Source organism: Myotis lucifugus, unplaced genomic scaffold, assembly GCF_000147115.1.
Source record: "Myotis lucifugus unplaced genomic scaffold, Myoluc2.0 scaffold_6, whole genome shotgun sequence".
Lineage (NCBI taxonomy): Eukaryota > Metazoa > Chordata > Mammalia > Chiroptera > Vespertilionidae > Myotis > Myotis lucifugus.
This window is the reverse complement of record NW_005871054.1, coordinates 15,088,393-15,113,189: the sequence shown is the minus strand read 5'-3', so window position 1 is coordinate 15,113,189 and position 24,797 is coordinate 15,088,393. Positions and strand designations below refer to the sequence as shown.

Sequence of the window (24,797 nt, the reverse complement as noted above, 5' to 3'; positions counted from 1 at the left end):
TGTTCTGGAGCCCCAAGTTCTGTGCTTGAATTTTTAAGAGATGGTCGCTATGATGATGGAACATTTTAATAAGTATCCCGACATAATATGTTTTATTCCATGTAGAATTTTGAAGAAGATCTTAGAAGATTCACAGATGATTTTATGAGCATCATGGCTTCTGTATTAATTCCTAATAAAAAGTGAGAACATGGTAAATAACCGTACTTTCGTTTACACTTTGTATTGGCGAATCAGCGAGCTATGCAGACCTCCCGGGCGACAAAGATGGCAATTAATTTGTATACATATTCATCAAGAGTCTGAGTAAAGGCTTGACGGCTGTTCTGGTGGGAACGAAGGACAGGGTCACGATTGCCGGTGGAAGAGGGCTACTGGCAGTAACCGGGACTGCAAGGGAGCGCAGTTAGGGGCATCGAGCATGGCTGGGGAGGGTAGTTAGGGGTGACTGGGCTGGCAAGGAAGGGCTGTTGGGGGGTCCAGGCCAGCAGGGGAGGGCAGTTAGGGGTGAGAGGTCCGGCAGGTTAGGGGAGTTGGGGGGGCCGGGCCTGCAGGGGAGGGCAGTTGGGGGCGACTGGGCCGGCAGGGGAGGGCAGTTGGGGGCGACCGGGCCGGCAGGGCAGGGCTGTTAGGCGTCGATCAGGCTGGCAGGGGAGTAGTTAGGGGGTGATCAGACTGGCAGGCAGAAGCAGTTAGGGGCAATCAGGCAGGCAGGCAAGTGGTTGGGAGCCATCTGGCCCGGATTGTGAGAGGGATGTCCGACTGCCGGTTTAGGCCCGATCCCTGTGGGACCCCGAGGGATCCCAGATTGGAGAGGGTGCAGGCTGGGCTGAGGGACATTCCCCCTCCAGTGCACAAATTTCATGCACCAGGCCTCTAGTATATAATAAAAGGCTAATATGCAAATTGTCCCCTCGCCCGGAAGCTCGACTGGGAGTTTGACCAGGGGGTGGGGCTGGCCAGCCAACTGCCCGTGGATTCTTCCCCCAGCTGGCCCGGCCCGATTGGCCCACCTTGCATTACAGTTGAGTTCAAGTCTTAACTTGACTGTTTTTCAAATATTTAGATCACATTTTACAAATGTTTGTACTCCCCCTCAGAGCTCAGAACCTCAAATCAAGTAAGTGTATTTGTTGAATGAATGATGAAGGGGAAAAGATGTTGGATCACCTAAACAAGGCCACCGCTTATTGAAAATGGAACCAGTGGCCTGAGGGTATTGATTGAAAGGGATCAAGTGAATTAAGAGAGGAAGTACATAATTGACCATTTATATGTATCTAAATCAGTTGTTCATAAATTGAGTGATCACAGAGATAAATGCAAGAATGATAAAGATGTGCTAAGAGCAATAGATGGCTGTAGAATATGCTTATAGAGCAGAAAATTCTAGACCTCAAAGATTTCAGCAGCTGGATCAGACTTACTGATCCTTATCATACATAGCTAGTCTGACCACATCTTCTGTCCAGACCAGCGGGTTTGCCCTGACCCAGACAGCCCTATGTTCTACTATAGAGGCAGTTTGTACAGAACAGAACAGTAACAGTTTGGAGGAGGAAAAAAAAAAGAGAGAAACTTGGCTGAGAAAAAAAAAAAGATTAACTTGAGTTCAGAGGCCAAAAAGTCACATCAAAATACAATGCTCAATTTAAATGGAATAGAGATTTTTGTTTCATAAATCAAAATAATTAAGTGCCAATTCCACTAAATTTAGAAAGGTCATTTGACTTCAAACCATTTGGACTTACAATAACAAAAATCAATGTTATAATTTGTGTGTGAATCAGAGTTTATAATAAAAAACTATGTGAACATTTTGTTAGCTTGCCAGAGATTAGCTATGAAATGGAGACATTTCATATTGCATAGTAGCAGTTTCTTAGAAATTGATTATATCTTATTCACAATCCCTATTTTAATGCTCTACCCCTTGCCCCCCGTTTGAAGACATATACTTTGTTACTGAATGCAATTTTTATAATGCAAACTTCCATATAGTAATGAATTATACAAACCAAATATCCAGATACTTGTATGGCTTCATATCTTTTTAAAAATTACATGAAGAAATTTAATAAAAAAGGAAAAAATACTTTCCTATTAGGTTAAAATACTACATATATTACTTATCTTCCTTTTAAGCCATTATTCTTAATAAAAACATTTTCAAAGTTCTTGAAATAGCCTAGGAAAATATAGCAGCAGACATGATTAGTCGCCTATTACAAATTCATTCTCCCATCTCATCCTTCCCTTTAAGAGTATTTGACTTTAGTTGGGTATTCACCCCTCTGTGATTATGCTTCAGGGCGGGGTAGCACCAACCCCAGACCAAATGGAGAATCCTGATTAGTCCAAGATAGTATTTCTTCTTCATTCAGAACTTGGTAGATCATTTCCCTCATCAGGGATAAGCTGAGGCATGCTAAGGGGTTCACTCTAGCCAAAAAGATGTGAAGGAAAGTAGGGTGTGGAGTTAAAAGCATGGAAACATATACAGGAGGTGCTGTTATTACTCTTAAAAAGAAATAGAATTGCATAAGGCCACTGGAAATTATGCTTTGACTCTGTTGCATCTAGATGTGATGGCTAGAACTGCAGCCATTTTGTAACCATGAGGAAAGCTTGCTTGGGGCTAATGCCACCAAATCAAGGAGGGCACAGTAGAAAAATGAAAAGAACCTGTTTTTTTTATAATGTCATCAACTTAATATGAATCAATTCCCCATAAAACTTGTTGGTTATATGTAAAATAATTACTTTTCCTTATTGTTTAAAATTTGATTTGGGTCTTCTGTTACTTCTGTAGCCAAAAGCATCCTAACTACTACAAGTCTGAATTATTTCAAGCCTCTGTTTATTTTTATTATTTTTTAAATATAGTTTTAATTGATTACAGAGAGGAAGGAAGAGGGAGAGAGAGATAGAAACATCAATGATGAGAATCATCGACTAGCTGCCTCCTGCATGCCCCCCACTGGGGATTGAGCCTGCAACCCAGGCATGTGTCCTTGACCGGAATAGAACCTGGGACCCTTCAGTCTGCAGGCCGACACTCTCCAGCGGTTCTCAACCTGTGGGTCGCGACCCCTTTGGCGGTCGAACGACCCTTTCACAGGGGTCACCTAAGATCATCTTGCATATCAGATATTTACATTACGATTCATAACAGTAGCGACATTACACTTATAAAGTAGCAACAAAAATAATTTTATGGTTGGGTCACAACATGAGGAACTGTATTTAAAGGGCCAGAAGGTTGAGAACCACTGCACTGAACCAAACCAGCTAGGGCTCAAGCCTGTTTAAATACTAACAAATGGAGCCCTTATTTGGGAGATGAGGGACAATAAAGAATGCTGCTTAAGTCACTAACAACTCTTATATACAGTTCAAAGGTGCAGAACTCAGCCATACTAGTGGATCTTAAAGCCTTACCTATATTTCAAAGCTGGTTACCATTCCATTGCCCTCTTCCTATCTGCCCTCCCAAAACACACACACACACACACACACACACACACACACACACACACACATCCTAGTCTAATGGGTTTGGTACTGACCTTAGTGATCAGTTCATCAACAATGTTGTAGGCCCTATTTCCCCCATATCAATAATCAAGGCTTTGGGAATGAGGACATTATCTTCTTCTAACACAGGGGTGGGGAATGCCCAGCCCACAGGCCATATAAGGCTGGCAAAACAATTTTGTCTGGCCATGCCAAGGCATTATGGGTGAGTTAATTAAATGTTTGACCAAGTATAACAGGCTAATTTTTACTAGTAAGTTGAATATTTTGTATGGCCCGTGAATGATGCTATAAATATCCAAGTGGCCCTTGGCAGAAGAAAAGTTCCACAACCCCTGTTAACAAAATGGTAGGAGATTCAAATGTAGAATATAAAGTGCATTCTCCTAAAGAGGCACTTTAAATATCCTAAAACCTAAAATAAAATTTTCATTGATTCAGATTTATTGACTACCTACCAGATATGTGTGTGTGTGTGTGTGTGTGTGCATGCGGGAGGATGGTCTTTGATGATGTCATCAACTTAATATGAATCAATTCCCCTATAAATTTTTCTCTGACAACTTAGGATAATTTATAGTCTATTTAACTTCAAGTAGAACTAAGCCTTTCTGTTGCTGCCAATATATATCTGAAATGAATATTTTCCCTTCTCACAGATGGTGCTGCTCCTAAGGATTGGAAACATGCCTCTCACATGCCTTAATCAGTACCCCCCAAGCTGCATCTGATGGAACAAAAGATGGTAATAGATGTTCTTTAAGAAAATTTTCCATGATCAAATAATTTGGGGAAATACCGCATGATATTGAGCATTTGTCATACTCTTAAAGAGTCACAAAACACACTATGTAGCATGTTAAATGTTTTCAAAAGTTCTGTCATAATTTTTAATCCAATATTTCTGAAACTTACTCGAGTCTATTTTTCACTAAATATCTTTTAATATTGAGAAAACTAGTAATCCTTAAAACATAAGTCATTTTCCCCTTTAATATAGCCACTAATCAACTTAGAAGTTAACAAAAATAAATAAATGCTGAAATAATTGCACCAACCTGGATCCAAGCTCTAACAATCTACAGAGTACAAGTTATTCACAAGTCTCTTCCAGGGTCTTGCATCACATCCTCCAATCTCACCAGCCAGGGCCACAGAATGCAATCATTTCTCAAAAGATTCCTAAAACAATGCTTTTATCATGGAATACTCCAATACAAAACTTCTAATCTATTCCTAATGTCATGTAAACTCCAAACTAGCCTCCTTGGTATGTCTGATATAGCCTCAGAACCTATTTCAGCGCTTACATAGAGTAGGTAGTCAATGAATCCTTGTCCTAGGAAGAACATGAATGAATTAATGTTTTCACAATGTCCTCTCTGTCTAGTCTAGTTTATCTTCTGACTTTCTCAGACATATAAAATGTGTGTTCCAATCTCTGTATCTGTGTTCATGCTATATAATCTCATATGCAACACCCTACTCTCTACCTATCCAAATCCTGCCCGTCCTTTCAAGTCCATACTAAGCCCTGATTCTGCATAGAACCTGACCTCATCCTCCTCTGACCCCATATTCCCTAACAGTACTAGAGAGTTTGATACTCATGTTTTCTTAAACTGGTTCACATGTTGGTCTTATCTCTCAATAAGTGATAAACTCCTTCAAATCCAAGACCATGTCATAACTACTTTTGTACATATTAGAGTGCCAAGGTACATAAGTATTTGATGAAAAATCTTATTGATTATATTTTATAAAAAAAAGTTTGGCCCTGGCTGGTTTGGCTCAGTGGATAGAGAGCATTGGACTGCAGACTGAAAGGTCCCGGGTTCGATTCTGGTCAAGGGCACATGCTCGGGTTGTGGGCTCAATCCCCACTAGGGGGGCAGGCAGGAGGCAGCCAATCAATGATACCCTCTCATCATTGATGCTTCTATCTCTCTCTCCCTCTCCCTTCCTCTCTGAAATCAATAAAAATACATTTTTTTAAAGAAGTTTGGTGTGTAACAATATTGGAAATTTCTGTAATTTCTAAACTATACATTACTAAAATCAATAGTTATAAGAACCAAGTTCTGAATAAAGAAGAAATACTATCCAAGTTCTAAAGAAACTGTTTCATTGACTGGATTTAATCTCTTTGACTTCATTTTCTCATTTGGAAAGTAGCTCTGTGGTATTTCTCTACAGGTATTGAATGAGCAACAAATACAGCTTGTAAACCCCCTGATAAATGAAGACTATCTCATAGTCCTGGAAGCAATCCTGACGTCTTAAATTATGTAATCCTAGTATTACATTATATTAGTCTGGTTCATATAAAATGTAAGCTACAAAAATACCAAAGCTGAGAAAAAATATTTACTCATGCTTTTACTAAGATGCAGAAAGAGGATACATGCACTGCCAAAATTCCATAGAACATGCTCAAACTAAAGCAACAATGCCTTAGTTATTAAAGAAGGCAATGGCCTGAAGCAGTACTTAGAAACAAAGAATACTTGGTTCATGCTAGAGTCAATATTTAAGGACACAATGACTAATTCCCACTTCAAGTTCATGAACATATTTTTTTTAAGAGTTTCTTTTTGGTTAAAATTTTTATTTGTGGTTTTCCTACCTGCAATCCATGAAACTAAGAATGAACTTGAAATATGAAACTCTCCAGTAGGCCAAAGTGTCAGCATAGACTTAACTCATATATTGAACCTCTTAACAAGGGTTACACAAGACTTATACTTTACTTCTTAGTCTCCAAAAATTCTCAATTATCTACTCTGCCTAAAGAACCAGATTGAAGGTTCTATCAGCAACTATGGGAAATGACTGAATGACACCTCCAGATCATACAAAACACTGGGGCTCTTAACTTAATTTCAAATTATTCAAATCCAAACCAGTATTATTGTTGCTAATAGAAACTGCATTTATAAATAATCAGCTAATTTTTTTAAAAAAAAGTGCTAACTGAACTTGCTGTAAGCTAAAGGAACCATTAATTAAATTTATTTCCAGCACTAGCTGTGTGACTTCAATCACTCAATGTTTCTGCACCTCAATTTTCACATCTGCAAAATGAGAATGGGACTAGATGGCTTCTTAGATTCTCTCAAACATAAAACTAGTAATCACAATTATCATTCTTATTAAAGATATGAATGAAAAATATAAGCAAAGACTTGGAAAAACATTAGGTTAACCCTAGAAGACACTATACCATTGACAAGGATTATCACAAAACTCCAAAATCCTCTCCCCATAGCACCAAACTACTATAAACTACAAGAATTTTACAGAGGTCAATGTCTTACTGGCCATACCGATATCCCCTCCACCCATATCCTATTGGAGTAATTTAATTCATCCCTTACATGCCAAGCAAAAAAACTAAGATTTCTACCTTCCTGGCTTTCTAGTATGGCATTAGAAACCTGGTGACCTGCTCTTCCCACACATTTTCTTTGCTCCTCAGACAAAGAACCTCATGGAGGAAGAGAACATTCTTAGGACAAAACACACCATCCACAGAAAGGGTGTTCAAGTCACTTCAAAACAAACTTAGCCATTGGTCCCCTTCCTCCTAAAATCAACCTGCCATGTGGGGGATGGGAGATTTTTCATCCACAGTGAAACTTTAGGTGAAGTGGCTCATTTCCCACAGAGTTGGACAATGTAAAAATCTAAAGCCAGACTCTAAAAAGGTGACTCACTGCTCAGGAGGGGCTGTGAGTGCTGTGTCCAAATCGCAGGTGCTCTGCAGATGGAACTGGATTTATGTTCTAGTTCTGCCACTTTCTGGCTGTATGACCTCGGGCAAATAACTCAATCTCAAACCTGAGTTTACCTCTGTAAAATGAGGATGACCCTCCACTCCACAGGGCTGTGATGAGGGTAAATTAGACACCCATAACGGGTCTGGCATGTGCCAAGCACACAAAGAGGCACTAAGGATATGCTACCCCCTTCACAATTTCTCCCTTTCTTCTGTATAAGTGGAACAGAGCTCCAACATAGCAGATAACTGCCATATTCTTCATCAGACCGTCCGTTTCCCTAGGGCTGGGAGCATGTCTGATTCATCTTTGGATCCCAGTGCACAGCAGAGGGCTTAGCCCAGAGTAAAAACTTAATTAATGCTTGTTAAATGGAAAAAATGAGAATCCTTTAGGTCTGAGGATGTTAAGATTATCCTGGCCACAGTCAAAGAAAATTCTTGATTTTCAGTTTGGCCAAATAGGCACTTGCTACAAACTACTATGTAGTTCAAAGCAAAAAAACTACTCTGAACTCTAATAATTACATTCTCTAAAATATAGAAACCCAATTGCCCTATAGCTCTCAATTTTAGTTTTGAGAAACCAATTCTTCCCTAAACAATGGAGTGGGTTACCACAAAAATGTGTGGAATCTCTCTCTTCCTAGAAAACATGAAGAACAGAAGAGAAGCCAGTCTGTCTGGATATTGCTTCAAAATCTAGCAGGGGTTGGACTAGCCCTGGCTGGGTGGCTCAGTTGGTTGGATCGTCATTGTCCCATACGCCAAAAGGTTGTAGGTTCGATCCCCAGTCAGGGTACTTATGGGAGACAACCAATAGATGTTTCTCTCTCACACTGATGTTTCTCTCTCCCTTCCTCTCTCTAAAATCAAGAAACATGTCCTCAGGTGAAGATCAAAAACAACAAAACAGAGGTTGAACTAGATTAGATGCCCCTCAGAGGATCCTTCCATACCTATACCACTAAGATAGTAAGAGAAATAACTAAAATAACTGTCATTTACACCCAAAAAATAAAATAAATACAATTTAACATCTCCTAAAATAGTCATTAGAAATAATTTTACTTGTACTTAGTGATGCTTTTACAAACATCCTAAGCTATTAATTTGAATACAAGCTCTCTCTAGCAAGATATAATAGACACTGTACTTAACAATACAGAAAATTATTATTCTTTTGTTCCTCTTTTTTAACCTACATGTTTCCATGTACCCCCAAATCTTCTCATTCCAAACATTATAAGAACACTATTTCCTCCCAGTGCTCCCTCACCGTTCCTGTTAATGAATTTATAATATATCCATTACTCACAGCACATCGTACAGCTATTATATGTTGTCTTCTATTTGTACCTTTTTTTGTTAAATAACAATTTTTGTTTCCCTGGCTGAAATGTAAGCTCCTTGAGCAAGTTTTATATTTCTCATGTACTCATTTATCATGCCAATAATGAATTCACAACACATGCTTACAAATTCATATTGGCTGGTGGATTGATTTAAAATGAAGAAAGAAGGCAAAAGCTATAGAACACTGTGCACTGAGCTCCTATATGAAGCTTTGGCAAAGTCTAAAATAAAGCTTTCCGATTGCTACATATTGATATTTGTCATTAACCTAGGACTAGAATAGTTGAAGGTAAATACACAAGGGACAAAAGGGAAGACCTGGAATTGGAATTAAAGATCACATTGGCTTACTGGTAGCTCCCGCCCTGTAAGGAATGAGGATCTATTAAGGTGAGCCCACTCACCACAGATGGAGGCTACTGGGGAAAGCCCAGCACACTCCCAGATCACAGAGCTGTGCAAGTTCAATTCTACATCATCTTTATTAATTGTTCAGGCCAAGTCAGTCAGGTTATAATAAAGAGAAAGGAACGGAGCTTTAGAAAATTAAAATGTAATAACATCATTTAAAACAAACCTGTGCAATGTAGGTTTTCTCATTCTTCATAATCCAAAGCACACATGTAGAACAAGACCAACGCGCTCTAGAGTTCAGTCATTCTGTGTGCACTCAGCATACTTAAAGATGGGGACGCAGAATCCCTGCTCCTTTCTTTATATAGGAAAAGGGAACTTCTTGTCCCTACAACGAGGCAGCTACTGTTCTAGGCACTGGGAAAACAGCAGTTTACCAAACTAGCAAGTCTAGTAACAATTACATAAAGCCTTAACTGAGTGGTTTACAGAAATAAGAACCATCCAGGATAGTCCAAATCTCTTAGAGGAAAAAAATCAAGGTCCAGAGAGGTTAACTAACTTATCTTCACTGATTATCATGGCTATATGGCAAAAAAGGCAGGAATAAAAACAAGAATTCTTATCTCTTCTCTAGTAATGAGATTTACTTATTCATTAAGCAGGTATTCCTGTATGCCTATTATTTGCCAGACAATACCCTAGGCACCAGGTATACAGAAATGGATTAAGATCCGGACCTTGTCCTCAGAAAGCTGTGTAACTGTAAGACAATGAAATGAGTACAATAACAGAAGTGGTAATAGAGGGGGGGAAAGCAAATTATATCTCTAGTTGCATAGGGCTTCCAATATTTTAAAAGAAAATGAACTGTTAATAATTTATTTTATTCTCATCACAGCCCTATGAGTACAGAGCACAGATCTTATTACTTGGGTTATATAGATGGAGAAACTGAAGTCCAAAGCGGATAAGGGAGTCTATTAAGGTCATCTCCAGTGGCAGCAAAATGCCTAGAAACCAAGTGTGTTTACTCCTAGAGATTTTTTTTTCACTAGATAGGAAAGGCAGATGTTCTTTTTATGTCCAGTCCCCTGCTGGACAACAGCACACATTTGCAAGACTGTGTACAGAGCAATCTGTGGTTGTGAAAGTAGACTTAACTGCCTGTGAGGTCTCATCAGCCGAGTTAGTCATTCGATGGTTGAGTAACCAACCAACAGGACATCATTATTACTAGCATTCTTAAAGTGCCCATTATACATACACACAAAAGATGGAAAAAGGTTCTGCCCCTCAGGGAGTTAATACGGTAGGGAACAGGCATATAAACACTTCAACAAAAAGTGACATAATTAAACAAACTAAAACAAGAAGAACCATTACAAATAATAGCAAATTTAAGACACTAAAGGTTTGGCAGAGCAAATCTAGCAGGTGATGCCAAAAATATATTCTTTAAGGGTTAGACAGAACAGAATCCTTGCATACATAATAGTGTATACCAATTGTTAGTTTATTGAACTAAATTAGGCTCTTACCAAAAATGTTCATTATATTTAAAAAATTAACTTCTTAATTCCATTTCACTTTATATGAATATTCCATTTCCCTCTTTCTAGGAAAGTTATCTATTTTGTAACCTTTCCTAGTTAAGAGTAATGAATTTTTAATAGAGGTTCCCATCAGCATGCCTTGGGCAAAAAGATCAAAACAGAGTGGTTTCACTGCTCTATTCTTCCACCGCTCTTCAGATACAACTGAAATGAAATGAACGTGATCATTTTCTTTTGTACAGAGTCAAATTTATTTACACAACCAAGAACCACTCACATCATAAAAGGGGAAAAAGAATTTTCTCATTTTCAAGTTGTTTTAAACATTAATTTCACTTGTTTAATAATCTCAGATCATATTTTATTTATACTACTATCATGGCCTTATAATATGACCAAACTGTTTTAAACGTTTTGGAATTTTGTAGATTAACAAAATAAACAAAGCTAAGTAAAGAGAAACAAATATTAGTGATTTCAAACTACTGACAGGAAGAATTTCTCTAGGAACCAGCTAAATAGTAAAAATTATAATCATCCTTTTAAAAAACAATGTTATCATTATTTTAAAAATACAACTTGGCTAAAAAATATCTCTGGTATTTGCTGAATATACTCAGGGGATTCATACTTATAGCCAGTTGCCTTCCTTTTAAATATTTAGTGAATTTTATAGGGTGATAAGTAATAATTTAAATAACAATTCAAAACTAACAGTAGGGCCCTAGCCGGTTTGGCTCACTGGATAGAGCGTCGGCCTGGGGACTGAGGGGTCCCAGGTTCGATTCCGGTCAAGGGCATGTACCTTGTTTGTGGGCACATCCCCAGTAGGGGGTGTGTAGGAGGCAGCTGGTCAATGCTTCTCTCTCATCGATGTTTCTAACTCTCTATCCCTCTCCCTTCCTCCCTGTAAAAAATCAATAAAATATTTAAAAAAAAAAAAAAAAAAAAAAGAACAAAAAACTAACAGTAGGTTTCAATAGAATTACCAATAGTACATCATAAAATTATTTCATGATATGTTCTAATTCCTAAGACTTAGTTCCATCACAAGAAAATATGTTTTAATAAACAAAAGCTTAAACACTAAGTTAAAAGTGTAATAATCAACATTTTTAGGTAGAAGAGAAATAGGGCCTGATTTATTTCTAGATCAAGAGAAAGAACACTGGACCAAATTGGATCCTGAATGAAGAAAGTAAATATGCAGCGACAGCGACATCTAGTGTTAACAACTGCAAGCCACTAGACCAGGGGTCCTCAAACTTTTTAAACAGGGGGCCAGTTCACTGTCCCTCAGACCGTTGGAGGGCCGGACTATAGTTTAAAAAAAAACTATGAACAAATTCCTATGCACACTGCACATATCTTATTTTGAAGTAAAAAAACAAAACGGGAACAAATACAATATTTGTATTTGCATGTGGCCCGCGGGCGGTAGTTTGAGGACCCCTGCACTAGACTACCACTAACCTAAATGCTAAAGAAAGAACTACCCAAAGCTTCTCCTCTTTAAAAACCAACAAACAGAACTTGTGCACCGTATCTAAAAATTACCCTTAATCAAAGTGTTTCAGTAGATTTCCTTCCAGACGTTAAAAACCTTGAGAAAAAAAACATCTTAGAGGGTTAAGATAACATGAAAGTCCTAAAGGTGAAAAGCATTGTTTATTCTGTGTGGCCAACATCTGTAACTGCTCCTCTTGGTTACAGAGTTTAATGCAAAGTTAATCTGGGACATGTTACTGATGACTGTATCATAAACATTTAAACTTCTAGCTATAAAAGAAAGATATTGCACAAGCTAGTATTCAATGACACATCAAGAAAAAGCAATTTAGGACATTTCAGGAATAGCTGAAGATGCAAAGAAATAAAATAAAAAAACTAGCTGTTGCACTGAGGAAAGTTCTACATTTCAGTCCCTGCTACCTTGCTATATTTTCATTGCTTTAAAAAATCTACTTATTAAAAAGCAGGTATTTTCCCCCAAGACCTTAGAAATTGGCAGTGTAGGTTAATTTACTATAGTATTTACATAGTTTTATGCTCCAGATGATTCTATAAAAGTAAGCAAAATTCTAAAAATTATTTTTTGCCTGGAAATATTTTTTAAAAGTAAAGTTAGCATTAGACAGAACTTACGTATTTTTTTTGAAAATTTCGTCCTTTCCTCTTTTAACTCCAAATATTCTTGTGATCAAGGTACTGAAGAGAAGTGTGGATGAATTTCTCACCTAAAGTAAAAAGAAATACACAATAAGGGTTAAGAAAGATTCATGGCATGAAACCAACACTTTCAATGTTCAAACTAGACATTCAAAATCATTACTCAATTGCCTAGTGCAGGGCTAAAGAAAATATGGTTTATGTTCATAAAAATAAGACAATTTAAAAAAACTTTACAGTAAATGACTCAATGACTTCATCTTAAACTGAACTCTATAATCCAACTACTTGCACACACATAGCTCTTTCTGATACTTATATTACTACCAATTGTTTTCATTATTTATTTGTATTTGTATCACCATATAACACTTCTTTAAAGAAACAATTAATTTTCCATATCCTTTCTGTAATCCTTTACCATGAGATAATATTTATAAGGCCTAACTAAAAGAATCCACATTAGTGCTTACTTAGGCAGCACATATACTAAAATTGTAATAATACAGAGAAGGTTAGCATGGCCCCTGTGCAAGGATGACACACAAATTCGTGAAGCATTCCATATTTAAAAAAAAAAAAAGAAGAAGAATCCACATTACTAATATGGCCAAGATAATATTTAACATCCAAAATTTTGTTTACTAATGCCACAATGCCAGTAACCTAATAGTCATTTTAACTATAAAATTATCTGAGACAACTAGTTACTAAAAATAGGAGAAAAGAACTATCATTAATAAATATGAATTTCTTCAAAATGATAATAGAGCATTATCTATTTCCAAACCAATGTATCAAAATGCTCTGCTATATCATAAAAATATTTTTAATGATTGGGCTTCTTCAATTACCTTGCCAAATCAGAGTAGAGATGTACAAATATGTAGTGACTTTGCTACCGTGTGTATATACCAGCACCACAGAGAATATTCAAAGTTAGAAGACATAAACTTACTGTCAACACAGAACTTATATTCTAATAAGACAGGTGTCTCAACCATATGGCACGTTTCAAGAGCAATAGAAGAAGAAAGGTAATGAAAAGTAACGATGTAAGATTTAGAGAACGGCTTATAAACCCCCGCAGTCAGGGCCATAAACTCAGGTGCGATGAGGAGCAGAGGACTTGGTCTAATGAAGTCACTCTTCAGCTTCAACTGAGTTGATGCCATGTAAGCCCAGTGTTGCCCGATTTTTTCCTTTTTCAAGAGAAGCCAGAAACCCCAATTTTTATGTGAAATCTCACTATTTTGAAATGTTGGCAACAAATTAAAGGGGGGAAAAACCATCGTGGAAGCCAAATAAAACACAGTTGCAGACTAGATTTGACCAATCAGCCACCAGTATGCAACCTCTCCTCTAGAAGTTCAAGAGTGATTCAATTCATGCCTGGTAACTCTAGAAGTGGACTACATATACATCGGCACGATTCATACCAAAATTACAATGAAACCCTAAAACTGAATGAATTCACTGTGTCCATTCAATAGTCAACAAACATTAATGAAGTCCCTACTATGTGTCCTGCCTAATATCCCCAAACAACAAACCAATCTGTCCTGTTAACTCTATCAAACATCGCCTCTGTCCTAACTGAGGTCTTGATTATCTCTTACCTAGTCTACTGATTTAGTTTCTGAAGAATCATAGGTTTAAGATGAATTGGTCACCTAGGACCCCGTCTCCTCTGAGGAATCACACAAACTCCATCTTGCCCTAAACCAAACTTTCTGACAAAGGCTGCCAAATGCAGGAGTGTTAAAACAGGAGTGCCTAGAGACTGTGTTACAAAGTGAATGGGCACCTCCTCCTTAGGCTGGAGGCACGAGTCACATAATGTCATTTAATAATATTAACATGGATCAGCCTTCGGTGTGCAATCACTATGTGATATGGTCATTTATACATATTACACTTTCACAAGCCCATACACCAACTATGCGTGAATTAGGAAAGAAGTTCTCTTCCTGTGAGTTAATCAAGCTTCATGCCAAGGCATGTAGCCTAAAAGGTAGAGTATGCCTGGGTTTCAGCGCCACACAGCTTTCAGCCTGGCATCCTTGTGGCAACTTCACAACTACCACAGGGCCTGGAGACGCTGGTGCCAACAGAGCACAGAGGACATGTGGCAGGGCTACTGGGAAGATCTGAAAGGCTCTTTTTCCTCTGAAACCCACTGCAAAATGTGAAGCAGAACTGGCCTGAGGGAAGCAAATGAAAGATACACCAGATAGAAATAAAAACCCAATGTGAGTCTTAGAAGGACCCTGAGGTGGCATACTCAGTGGAATGCTGGGCAAGCTGGAAGGAGGCGTTACCTGCCCTGCAATGAGGATGCAGGGAGAGGAGCTTCAGTGTTCGACAGTCACTGAACACAAAAAAGGGAATGCCCAGTAATGCCTGTTTCCAAACACTGCCCAGAAAAATCTGTTTCCATATATGTGCACCTATAAGTTACTTTCTGTTACCTAAATTTTTAACTAAACTAGCTTCATCTCTAAAATATATAAAAGATTATCAGTTGTCACCATCTTTACTAATATTTCCTTATTCTGAGCCACCATCACCTCTTGGCAGAACTATTACGATAGCTTCCTGATTGTTCTTCCTCTTCCCTCTTACCACCTTATAATTGAGTCTCTACTTTTAAGCACATCAGTCAGATCTATTACTCCCCTACAATGTGCAGAGTTTTCCAACAATGTGGGAGCCACAGTTCCCAACTCCAGGTCTGTCCCAACGACACCCACACAGGCTGTGGCTCAGTCAATCATGTCCAGACACGGATGAGATGCTACATCAGAGGGAATGGGATCTGGCTTCTCTAGCAGCTGACCAAGGGTTGTGCTAACACCTGCCCAAGTTGGGTTAATGCCCCAAGGGGTGAACTTTGACCAATAAGAGACAGGAGATGAGACTGTTCCGAGAGGTGGTAAGTTTCACATGGCCTGGCTAGAAGATATATCACATGACTATACAATCAGCTCAGTCTTCCTGCAAGGTTCAGGCCTGCTTGGTAATGTCTTTCCTCTTTCCCTGCCTCACTTCCCTTTTTCCTTCATTCTTGCTGCTTTGGGTTTGTACCATTCAATAAAACCTTAGCACCTAGGCTATATCCCCAGCTCTCTAAGGGACCAAAACTCTATAAGGTAGGTAAGATGCACCTTCTCTGTATTCCTATAACACCCAAAAGTTTCCCGTATAACAGCACAGGTTCTAGAGTCTGAAGGATAACAGTTGTGTGCCCTTTGACAAAGTTATTTCACCTCTGAGCCTTGTTTTCCTTATCTGTAAAATGGGAATTAAAATAATACAATCTACCTCACAGGGTTGTTCTGAGCATTAAGTGGGATAATCAATGTAAATGATGCCAGGCACATGGAAAATACCCAATAAGACAGCCATTATAATGATTATGTCTCATTTATCCCTCTTTTTCTAGTGCTTAATATATCATCGGCAACACCTAGGTGTGCTTAATGCTGATATGTTTACAACAATACATTTCCTCTGTATTTTAAAAATGCCTAATAGGTGGTAAGGACCAAGAAATTTGTATGTTCTCAATACAAAAGACTGAGGAATCTGTAAAAACAAATTATGAATTCTTCCTGGAAAATGTTCCTATACTATAAAACTAAAAGTAAGTTCATTTTACTTGTGCTTTTTCCTCTTTAACTTATCAGAAAAAAATAATTGTCATGAGTACAGGTGTAGTCACTGCATAAGATATATTCCTCAGAAAATGTGTACAAATAAGATTTCTGTAAATCAAAGCATATTTCACATTCAGAAAAGAAAATCACCCTTTGAATGACTTCAACAGAGAATGCTGTGGTAAACTGCTTTGTAAAATGAAGACTTCGTCACATTCATTATGTTGATTTACAGTTTTGGTGTATCTTAGGTTTTCATAAGGAAGAAAACATAACAATCAATATATTAAATAAATATATTAGATATATTAAATAAATATATGGATCATTATAGTTATTTTATCTAGTAAAGCAAACAAACTGAATTGAAACAAGATTCCTTTATAACCAGTGTTAAAAAGATTTCCCCCCAAATAAATCTATAAATAAGCACTTACATATATTTATGCAGTCTTTCATGTATACATATGTGCATATGAATACTACACACATGTGAATACTACACACATAGAAAAAGAGGAAGAAAATGCATCCGAATGCTAATGATTACATCTGTGTGATAGTTAAAAGGTGACTTGTACTTTTTTTATGCATTCCTTTATTTTCAAAATTTCTGTAGTGCACATGTGTTACTTTTAAAAAGGTCTCAAAAAAGACTTCTTAAATAAATGAAACAATCTGATACTTTGAGTTTTGCTAAAAAGTTGGAAAAGTCACCAGGTTTCACTCTGGAAAACCTTTCACAGAGAACATTTCTTTGTTCACTTTGAACTAATGGCTTGAAATAAACAATACTGATATTTCTGGCAATCAGTTTTATGATCTCTATTGTTCCCGATGGTCAAGCCACATTCCTACCTCTGTGATTCAACTGACAGCACAGAGGTATTGCTTCACTTCCCGTAAATGCCTAAGGTAAACACGGTGTCCTCCAGCGTAGTTAGGCAATGCTGCTAGACAGAATTCAGACGGCTTCATTACAGGAAGATGCACAATTTTCCAGGCAAGAGGTGGCAACCTTGAGGATCCCGCTTTACACTGGGCGTCTGTGCCTTTGCCTACACTGCAGTACACTGACTCTCAATGAGAGGCATATCATAAAGTTATGAAATGTTTGTGTAGCTAATTGGAAAGCTTGCCTTCCTAGAAAAGTCTTCGTTCCGCAGGTAATGTATTAAGGTCTAGTTTGTTTTTTTCTCCTCTCCCCTTGCCAGTCTTATTTTAAAGCCAGATGTCAAACACTTACAAGTGATAGATTTGTCTCCTTTGTTTTAGAAGGCATAATGATACAGGTGTTTCTCCCAAGAATCATGAAAAAATCATGTAAAAGGTACTTCCTTAAATCCAACAACTATACTGGCCATTGTCCACTATCTTTAGAGTTCTGAATCAAAAAGTTTCTGGAGTGAAAAAAAAAAAAGTGACTCAATATCTAACCTCACCATTTTCATGTTGTGTTTGTTTTTCACCTTTTGATGGAGTATATTTATAGCAATCACTCAACACACTGATACCTAGAGCCCACAGCATCCAAAAGAAAGACATTAAGATACTAAGAGCCATTTTGCTTCTAGCTCAACATCACTAATCATCAGGGAAATTAAAATTAAAACCAAAATGAGCTTCCACTTCACACCCATTAGAATGATTGTTATTTAATAAAAATTAAAAAAAAATTTAAAACACCAGAAAATAACAAGTGTTGGCGAGAATCTAAAGAAAATGAAACTTCTGTGTATTGCTGATGGGAGTAGAAAAATGGTGCTGCCACTATGCAATATAGTTAAACATTCCTTAAAAAGTTAAACATAAAATTACCATATGATTTACACACAAACACTGAAAGCGGGGACTCCAACAGATATTTATACACCAATGTTCACTGAAGCATTATTCACAAAAGCCAAAAAGAAACAACCTAAATGCCTACCAACAAATAAATGAATAACAAAATGTCATATATACATACAATGGAATATTATTCAGCCTTTAAAAGGAATGAAATTATGCTACATGTTACAACATGGCTTAACCTTAAAACACTATGCTAACTGAAATAATCCAAATACAAAAAGACAAATATTGTATAATTCCATTTATAAAAGGTACTTAGAATAGGCAAATTCATAGAGACAGAAAGTAGAGCACAGGTTACCAGGTGCTAGGGGAAGGTAAGGAAGGGGAGTTACTATTTAATGGTTATTGAGCTTTGGTTTGGGATGATGAAAAAGTCCTCAAAATGGACAATGGTGATGACTGCACAACCTGGTGTATGTAGTTAATGTCCCTGAACTGCATACTTAAAAATGGTTGAATGGTATATTTTTTAAAAAGGGATAGTTGATAGTTTAAGCAAAAATGATAACAATATAGCATGGGTTTACAATATGCATAAAAGCAAAATTTATAACATCACAAAGACTGAGAGGAGAAACATGGAAGTATGTGTGCTAGGTTCTTACACTTTAAGCAAAGTGGTATAATATCACTTGAGGGTAGACTGTGATGTTAAAGATATAGACTATAAACCTTAAAGCAATCACTAAAATAAGAAAACAAAGTTATGGCTAATAAGCCAACAAAGGACTAGAATGCAATAATAAAATACCAAGAGTGAAAATGTAGCCCAATCCAAGGATTTATCCTTTGAAGAAACTCTGTGATAAAATGTAGTACATATTTTTATCATTCAGTGAATGGTTAGTTTATTAAAACCTACTCAGAGTATAATTAAGTCAGTGAAAATAAATGGCAAAAGCACTTACTGCCCAGACTGGTGATGTAAAGCCCAGAATTGCAGCCTTAGCTCCATCAGCAACATAAGGAATAATATTTTCTCCCAGACGTGTATCTCTGAACAAGGCTCTAAGAATATTTAAAGCATGAACCTAGAATTAATAAGTTCAAAATTAGTTGTGGGTTAAAGACTGTGGTAATTCTAAATACAGGGTGTCCCCCCAAAAATATATACACACTTTGAATAATTATTAAGTTCAATAGGTTAGATCTGAAAAGAAAGAAACATCAATGGAGCTATCAGCTTTAAAACTGTGTATATACCTAATAGCATAGCTTCAAAACAAAACAAAATTATTAAATTTAAGAAACAATCCACTAATGAAATAGCAGATTTTAATAAAACATACCTAATAATTGATAAATCAACTTTTTCAAAGTTAGTAAATTTGAACAATGTAATAAAAAAAGCTTGATCCAACAGACATATGTAGAATCCTACATCTAACAGAAACAACACACTCTTTCACGAAACATTCATTTTTTAAAATTACCTCAAACTTAACCACAAATACAGTCTCAACAAATGCCAAATAATTAATATCTTATAGATTATGCTCTGACCACAGTGGAATAAAGTTGCAAATTTATTTTCTTAAAATACTTTTAAAACTGACATTTTAAAACACTGGTCAAAGAAAAATTTTTTAATACTTAGAACTGGGCAATAAATAACTGCTACATATCAACACATGGGATGCACATTAAGTGGTACTTAAAAAAATGAATAATGCTTGTATTAAAAAAAACTGAGCATGAATATGCTAAGTGTCATGTACTACATAATGCCACCCTACCAAGACTGGGAGTCATAGCAGATCTCCCTAATACATAGAAACAAACCCAAACAGGCAGACAAGATAAAGAAATAAGCTGCAAATGAAAGAACAAGAGAATTCTCCAGAAGAGCTAAATAAAATGGAAATAAGCAATTTATCTGATATAGAGTTCAGAGTACTGTGATAAGGATGTTCATCAGCATGAAAAAAGATATAGAAAACTATGAAAAACAACCACTTAGAATGAAAAATAACATAGCAGAAAAAAGAATATACTGGCCCTGGCCAGTGCTGCTAAATGGTTAGAGCATTGGCCCGCACACCAAAGGGTCTCAGGTTCTATTCCTGGTCAAGGGCACATGCCTGGGCTTCAGGTTCCATCCCCAGCCCTGGTCAAAGTGTATGTAGGAGGCAGTGGGTCTATGTGTCTAACATCACATGTTGATATTTCTCTCTCCTTCTCTCTCTTTCTCTCTCTCTCCTTTTTTCCCCTCCCTCCCTTCCACTCTCTCTAAAAATCAATGGAAAAAATATCCTCAGATGAGAATTAACAACAAAAACAAAAATACACTGGGCCCTGGCTGGTTTGGCTCAATGGATAGTGTCAGCCCATGGACACAAGGGTCCCAGGTTCAATTCCGGTCAAGGGCACATACCTCAGTTGCAGGCTTAATCCCCAACCCCAGGTAAGGGTGCATGTGGGAGGCAACTAATCGATGTGTCTCTCTCACATCAATGTTTCTCTCTGTGTGTCTCCCTTCCTTCCTCTCAGAAGAATAAGGAAAAATATCCTCAGTTGAGAATTAACAACAACAACAAAATACACCGGAAGGAATAAACAGCATATTAGAGGAAGCCAAGGATTGGATCAAATTAAGACAGGGTAGAAAAAAATCACTCAATCAGAGAACCAAAAAGAAAAACAATTAAAAAAAAAAACAGGACAATTTAAGAGAGCTGTGGGACATGAAACATAATATCTGCATCATAGGAGTACCAGAAGGGGAAGAAAGTGAGCAAGGAATAGAGAACCTGTTTGAAGAAATAATGGCAGAAAATTTCCCTAACCTGGTGAAGGAAAAAATCACCCAAGTTCAGGAAGCACAGAGAGTCCCAAGCAAAAAGAACCCAAAAGGCTCACACCCAGACACATCATAATTAAAATGACAAAAATTACAGACAAAGAGAATCTTAAAGGCAGCAAGAGAAAGCAATTTGTTAGCTACAAAGGAACTCCCACAAAGCTGTCAGCTGATTTCTCAGCAGAAACTCTACCGGCCAGAAGGGAATGGCATGAAGTATTCAAGGTAATGAAAAGCAAGGATCTGAAACCAAACTACTCTATCCAGCAAGGGTATCATTCAAAATAGATGATGAAATAAGGGTTTCCCAGACAAAAAAAGGCTAAAAGAGTTTATTACTACCAAACCAGCATTGCAAGAAATGTTAAAGGGACTGCTGTAATAATAAGAAATAGAGAGAGAAACACAGGCATAAAGAATAAAAATGGCCTGCCTGGTATGGCTCAGTGGTTGAATGTTCACCTATGAACCAGAAGGTCATGATTTGATTCTTGGTCAGGGCACATGCCTGAGTTGCAGGCTCAATCCCTAGGAGGGATGGGAGGCAACTGATTGATGATTCTCTCTCATTATTGATGTCTCTATCTCTCTCTCCCTGAAATCGATAAAAATAAATATATTTTAAAAGATAAAATGGCAATAAATAAAGACCTATCAATAACCTTAAATGTAAATGGATTAAATGCTCTAATACAGTGATGGCGAACCTTTTGAGCTTGGCGTGTCAGCATTTTGAAAAACCCTAACTTAACTCTGGTGCCGTGTCACATATAGAATTGTTTTGATATTTGCAACCATAGTAAAACAAAGATTTATATTTTTGATATTTATTTTATATATTTAAATGCCATTTAACAAAGAAAAATCAAGCAAAAAAATGAGTTTGCGTGTCACCTCTGACACGCGTGTCATAGGTTCGCCATCACTGCTCTAATCAAAAGACATAGGGTAGCTGAATGGATAAGAGAACATGACCCACCTCAGAACAAAAGACTCATAAAGGATAAAAGTAAAAGGATGGAAAAACTCCACTATTGTTAGATATTTTCATAAGTGATAGTCTAGGACAATCAAAGCAGTTATATTTTTCACATTTTATTGGAAAGTATCTTAAAATTATCATTCCTGAAAGGTGATTAATGAAACCATATGTACTTATTGTACATTTGCAACTTTCAGTCTACTCCCTGACGTAACATAAACCTCCCACATTGAGTAGGAATGTCCTACAATGAAGCATTTACTGAGAAAGCCTAGAAAAGAAGTATCTGGCAGGCATTTACCATGGTGGAATGGGGTGGAGTGGAGCTGTGAGGAGTACTTAACCCAACTTCATACACTCACACACACACACATACTTGACCCACCTTTAACATGAATAATGGGACTAAGTATTAGCTAAAATTAAAATCCGAATATACCAAAAGTCAGACACTACATTTTAGGGAAAGATCCAACTCAGTTACAAAATGTAGATCAAGCAACGTAAAATTTTAAAGTGAAAGCACATTCATTATTAAATTTTGAGATGCAATAGTATCACAAAATATCCAAGTTGGATGTTTTCACAAGAGTTTAAAAGTAGTTCATTTTGGTCAATATATATCAATTAAAACAATAATTTACTTTGTGGACAGAAAAACCAAAATGAAACAAAACAAACAAGCAAATCAAAATAAGCTTCAAATGTCTGTTCTATCTTCAAGAGTTCTATATCTTTAGTGGATAGGTTTTTTTCTTTTTAAGTACAGCAAAGATTTAAAACCACTGCCTTCCCAGCAGGGTTTGTGTACTTCTATTATTACCTGGGGGACTGTACTCTGTGAGTCATCAGTAGGCCCAGCCAAAGAGATTAACTCTTTCATTGTTGTTTTCAACAAATCCATTTTGCCTTTCTTAGGTTCAGATGCCAACAATGCCTATGGAAAAATAAGGCAAAAATTAACAAGACTCTTATTTTGCTACTTCCCAGAATCAATCCCAAAATGCAAAATCCCCTCTATAAAAACATGTGATATCAAGCAAATTCATTAAGCCATGTGGCCTTGAGCAAGTAATTTAATCTATCTCCCAGATTCTCCAACTGTAAATTGGGTAAAGGTGATATCATGGGATCTCAAAGGTCACTTTTAGTTTGCTTGTTAATTATATAATTCTAAGAGGTTGAGAATGGCTCTTGTTGACAACCCTTTTAGGACCATAATTAGGTGGCAAGTTTCAGATAAAATAAGCAAGTCAGTTTTAGTAACAAATTTCCCCAACAAGAAAATACTCCTTCTTTAAAAACAAAAAGCCTGGCTGGTATGGCTCAGTGGTAGAGCGTTGATCGATGCACTAGGAGGTCACGGTTCGATTCCCAGGGAGGGCACATGCCAGCTTTGCGGGCTTAATCCCCAGTAGGGGGCATGTAGGAGGCAGCCAATCAATGATTCTCTCTCCTCACTGATGTTTCTATCTCCCTCTCCCTTTCTCTCTCTGAAATAAATGAAAACACATGCAAAAAACACAACCCAAACATCAAGATTAAATTTATTTTAAGAACTTGGAAATGCCCTGGAGATTGATCAGTTATTAAATTCTTCACACAAGAGTCTATCTGGAGATCAAATTGTAGCATGAGAATGCCACAGGACAAAAGAAAATACTATAAACTTCAAAGGGGTCCTATATTTGAATTTTCAAGAGATGCTTATTTATTTTGTGTTAATATTTTGCCAATGTTCAATAAACATAAAAATAGGATATCAAATCAGTTGAGACAATAAAAAGGAATGAAGTACTGATACATGCTAGAACATGGATGAACCTTGAAAACATGCTAAGTTAAAGCAGATACAAAAAATCACATTATACGGTTCCATTTATATGAAATGTCCAGAATAGGCAAATATACAGAGATAGAAAATAGGTTAGTGGTTGTGGAGGGCTTCAAGTAACAGCCGTATTTCATAGGTATGTAGCTATGGCTCCCAAGAATGAAAAGTTTCAAGCTACTCAGTTTCTCCTGATTTAGTACTATGAGGACTTTGGTTTTTATTCTTTGGATTCATGAAGGTGATAGTCTCTTAATTTCAGCATTATGGAAATAAAGTATATTCATTTCCAATAGCAATACCTGGATAAGCTGTAATGGAGCAATCTTTAAGGTATAATATTAAGTGAAAAAAGTAAGGGGCAAAACCATGTATATAATATGCTTTCATTTGTGTTTAAAAGAAAACACAGACACCCATTCTCATATGGAGAGGGGTTCAAGAGTCAGACTGCCTGGGCTTAAGTCTTAGTTCTGCTCCTACCTCTGTGGTCTTTGGCAAGTCACTTAACTTTTATAAGCTCCAGTTTCTTCATCTATAATACATAGACAATAACAGGACCTATTCCGTAGGGCTTAAGGAAGGATTAAATGAGATAATATGTGTGAAAAAAGTACTTATAAATGTTAGTGACTATTAAGATTATTTTATACATGGACATTTTATGAAAGGGTTTAAAAGAAACTGGTTGCCTTAGAGTCTTAAGGGTCTTGAAATGAGAGAAAGACTATGTTTTTATAATTCAAAAAAGGTAACGTGTACTTCCTGGAAGTGAGCAATGAATGTGCCACAGTGATGTCAGTCTACTTAATGAACAGGCAGAAATCTATACCACCCTCTGTTCATTTCAAGGCTGACCTCTTCGAGGGTTTTTTCCAAGAACAGATCTGTCCAGGAACATACTGTCCCCACATTAAA

The 24,797-nt window shown here is 37.0% G+C and overlaps 1 protein-coding gene and 1 non-coding gene across 2 annotated transcripts in view; one reads left to right on the top strand and one right to left on the bottom strand.

The window, feature by feature from the left end:
- THADA (THADA, armadillo repeat containing) overlaps nt 1–24,797 on the bottom strand; it is a 284,676-nt gene that overhangs the window by 194,776 nt on the left and 65,103 nt on the right. Inside the window, exons 24-26 of the mRNA XM_014447808.2 lie at nt 22,872–22,985; nt 19,175–19,297; nt 12,727–12,818 (exon numbers count right to left, since the gene is read on the bottom strand). Coding sequence (XP_014303294.1) covers nt 12,727–12,818; nt 19,175–19,297; nt 22,872–22,985 — 329 coding nt within the window. The remainder of the gene's footprint in view (nt 1–12,726; nt 12,819–19,174; nt 19,298–22,871; nt 22,986–24,797) is intronic.
- LOC111824176 lies at nt 13,216–13,322 on the top strand. The gene has a single exon (XR_002827275.1). It is a non-coding gene; the product is annotated as a U6 spliceosomal RNA (small nuclear RNA).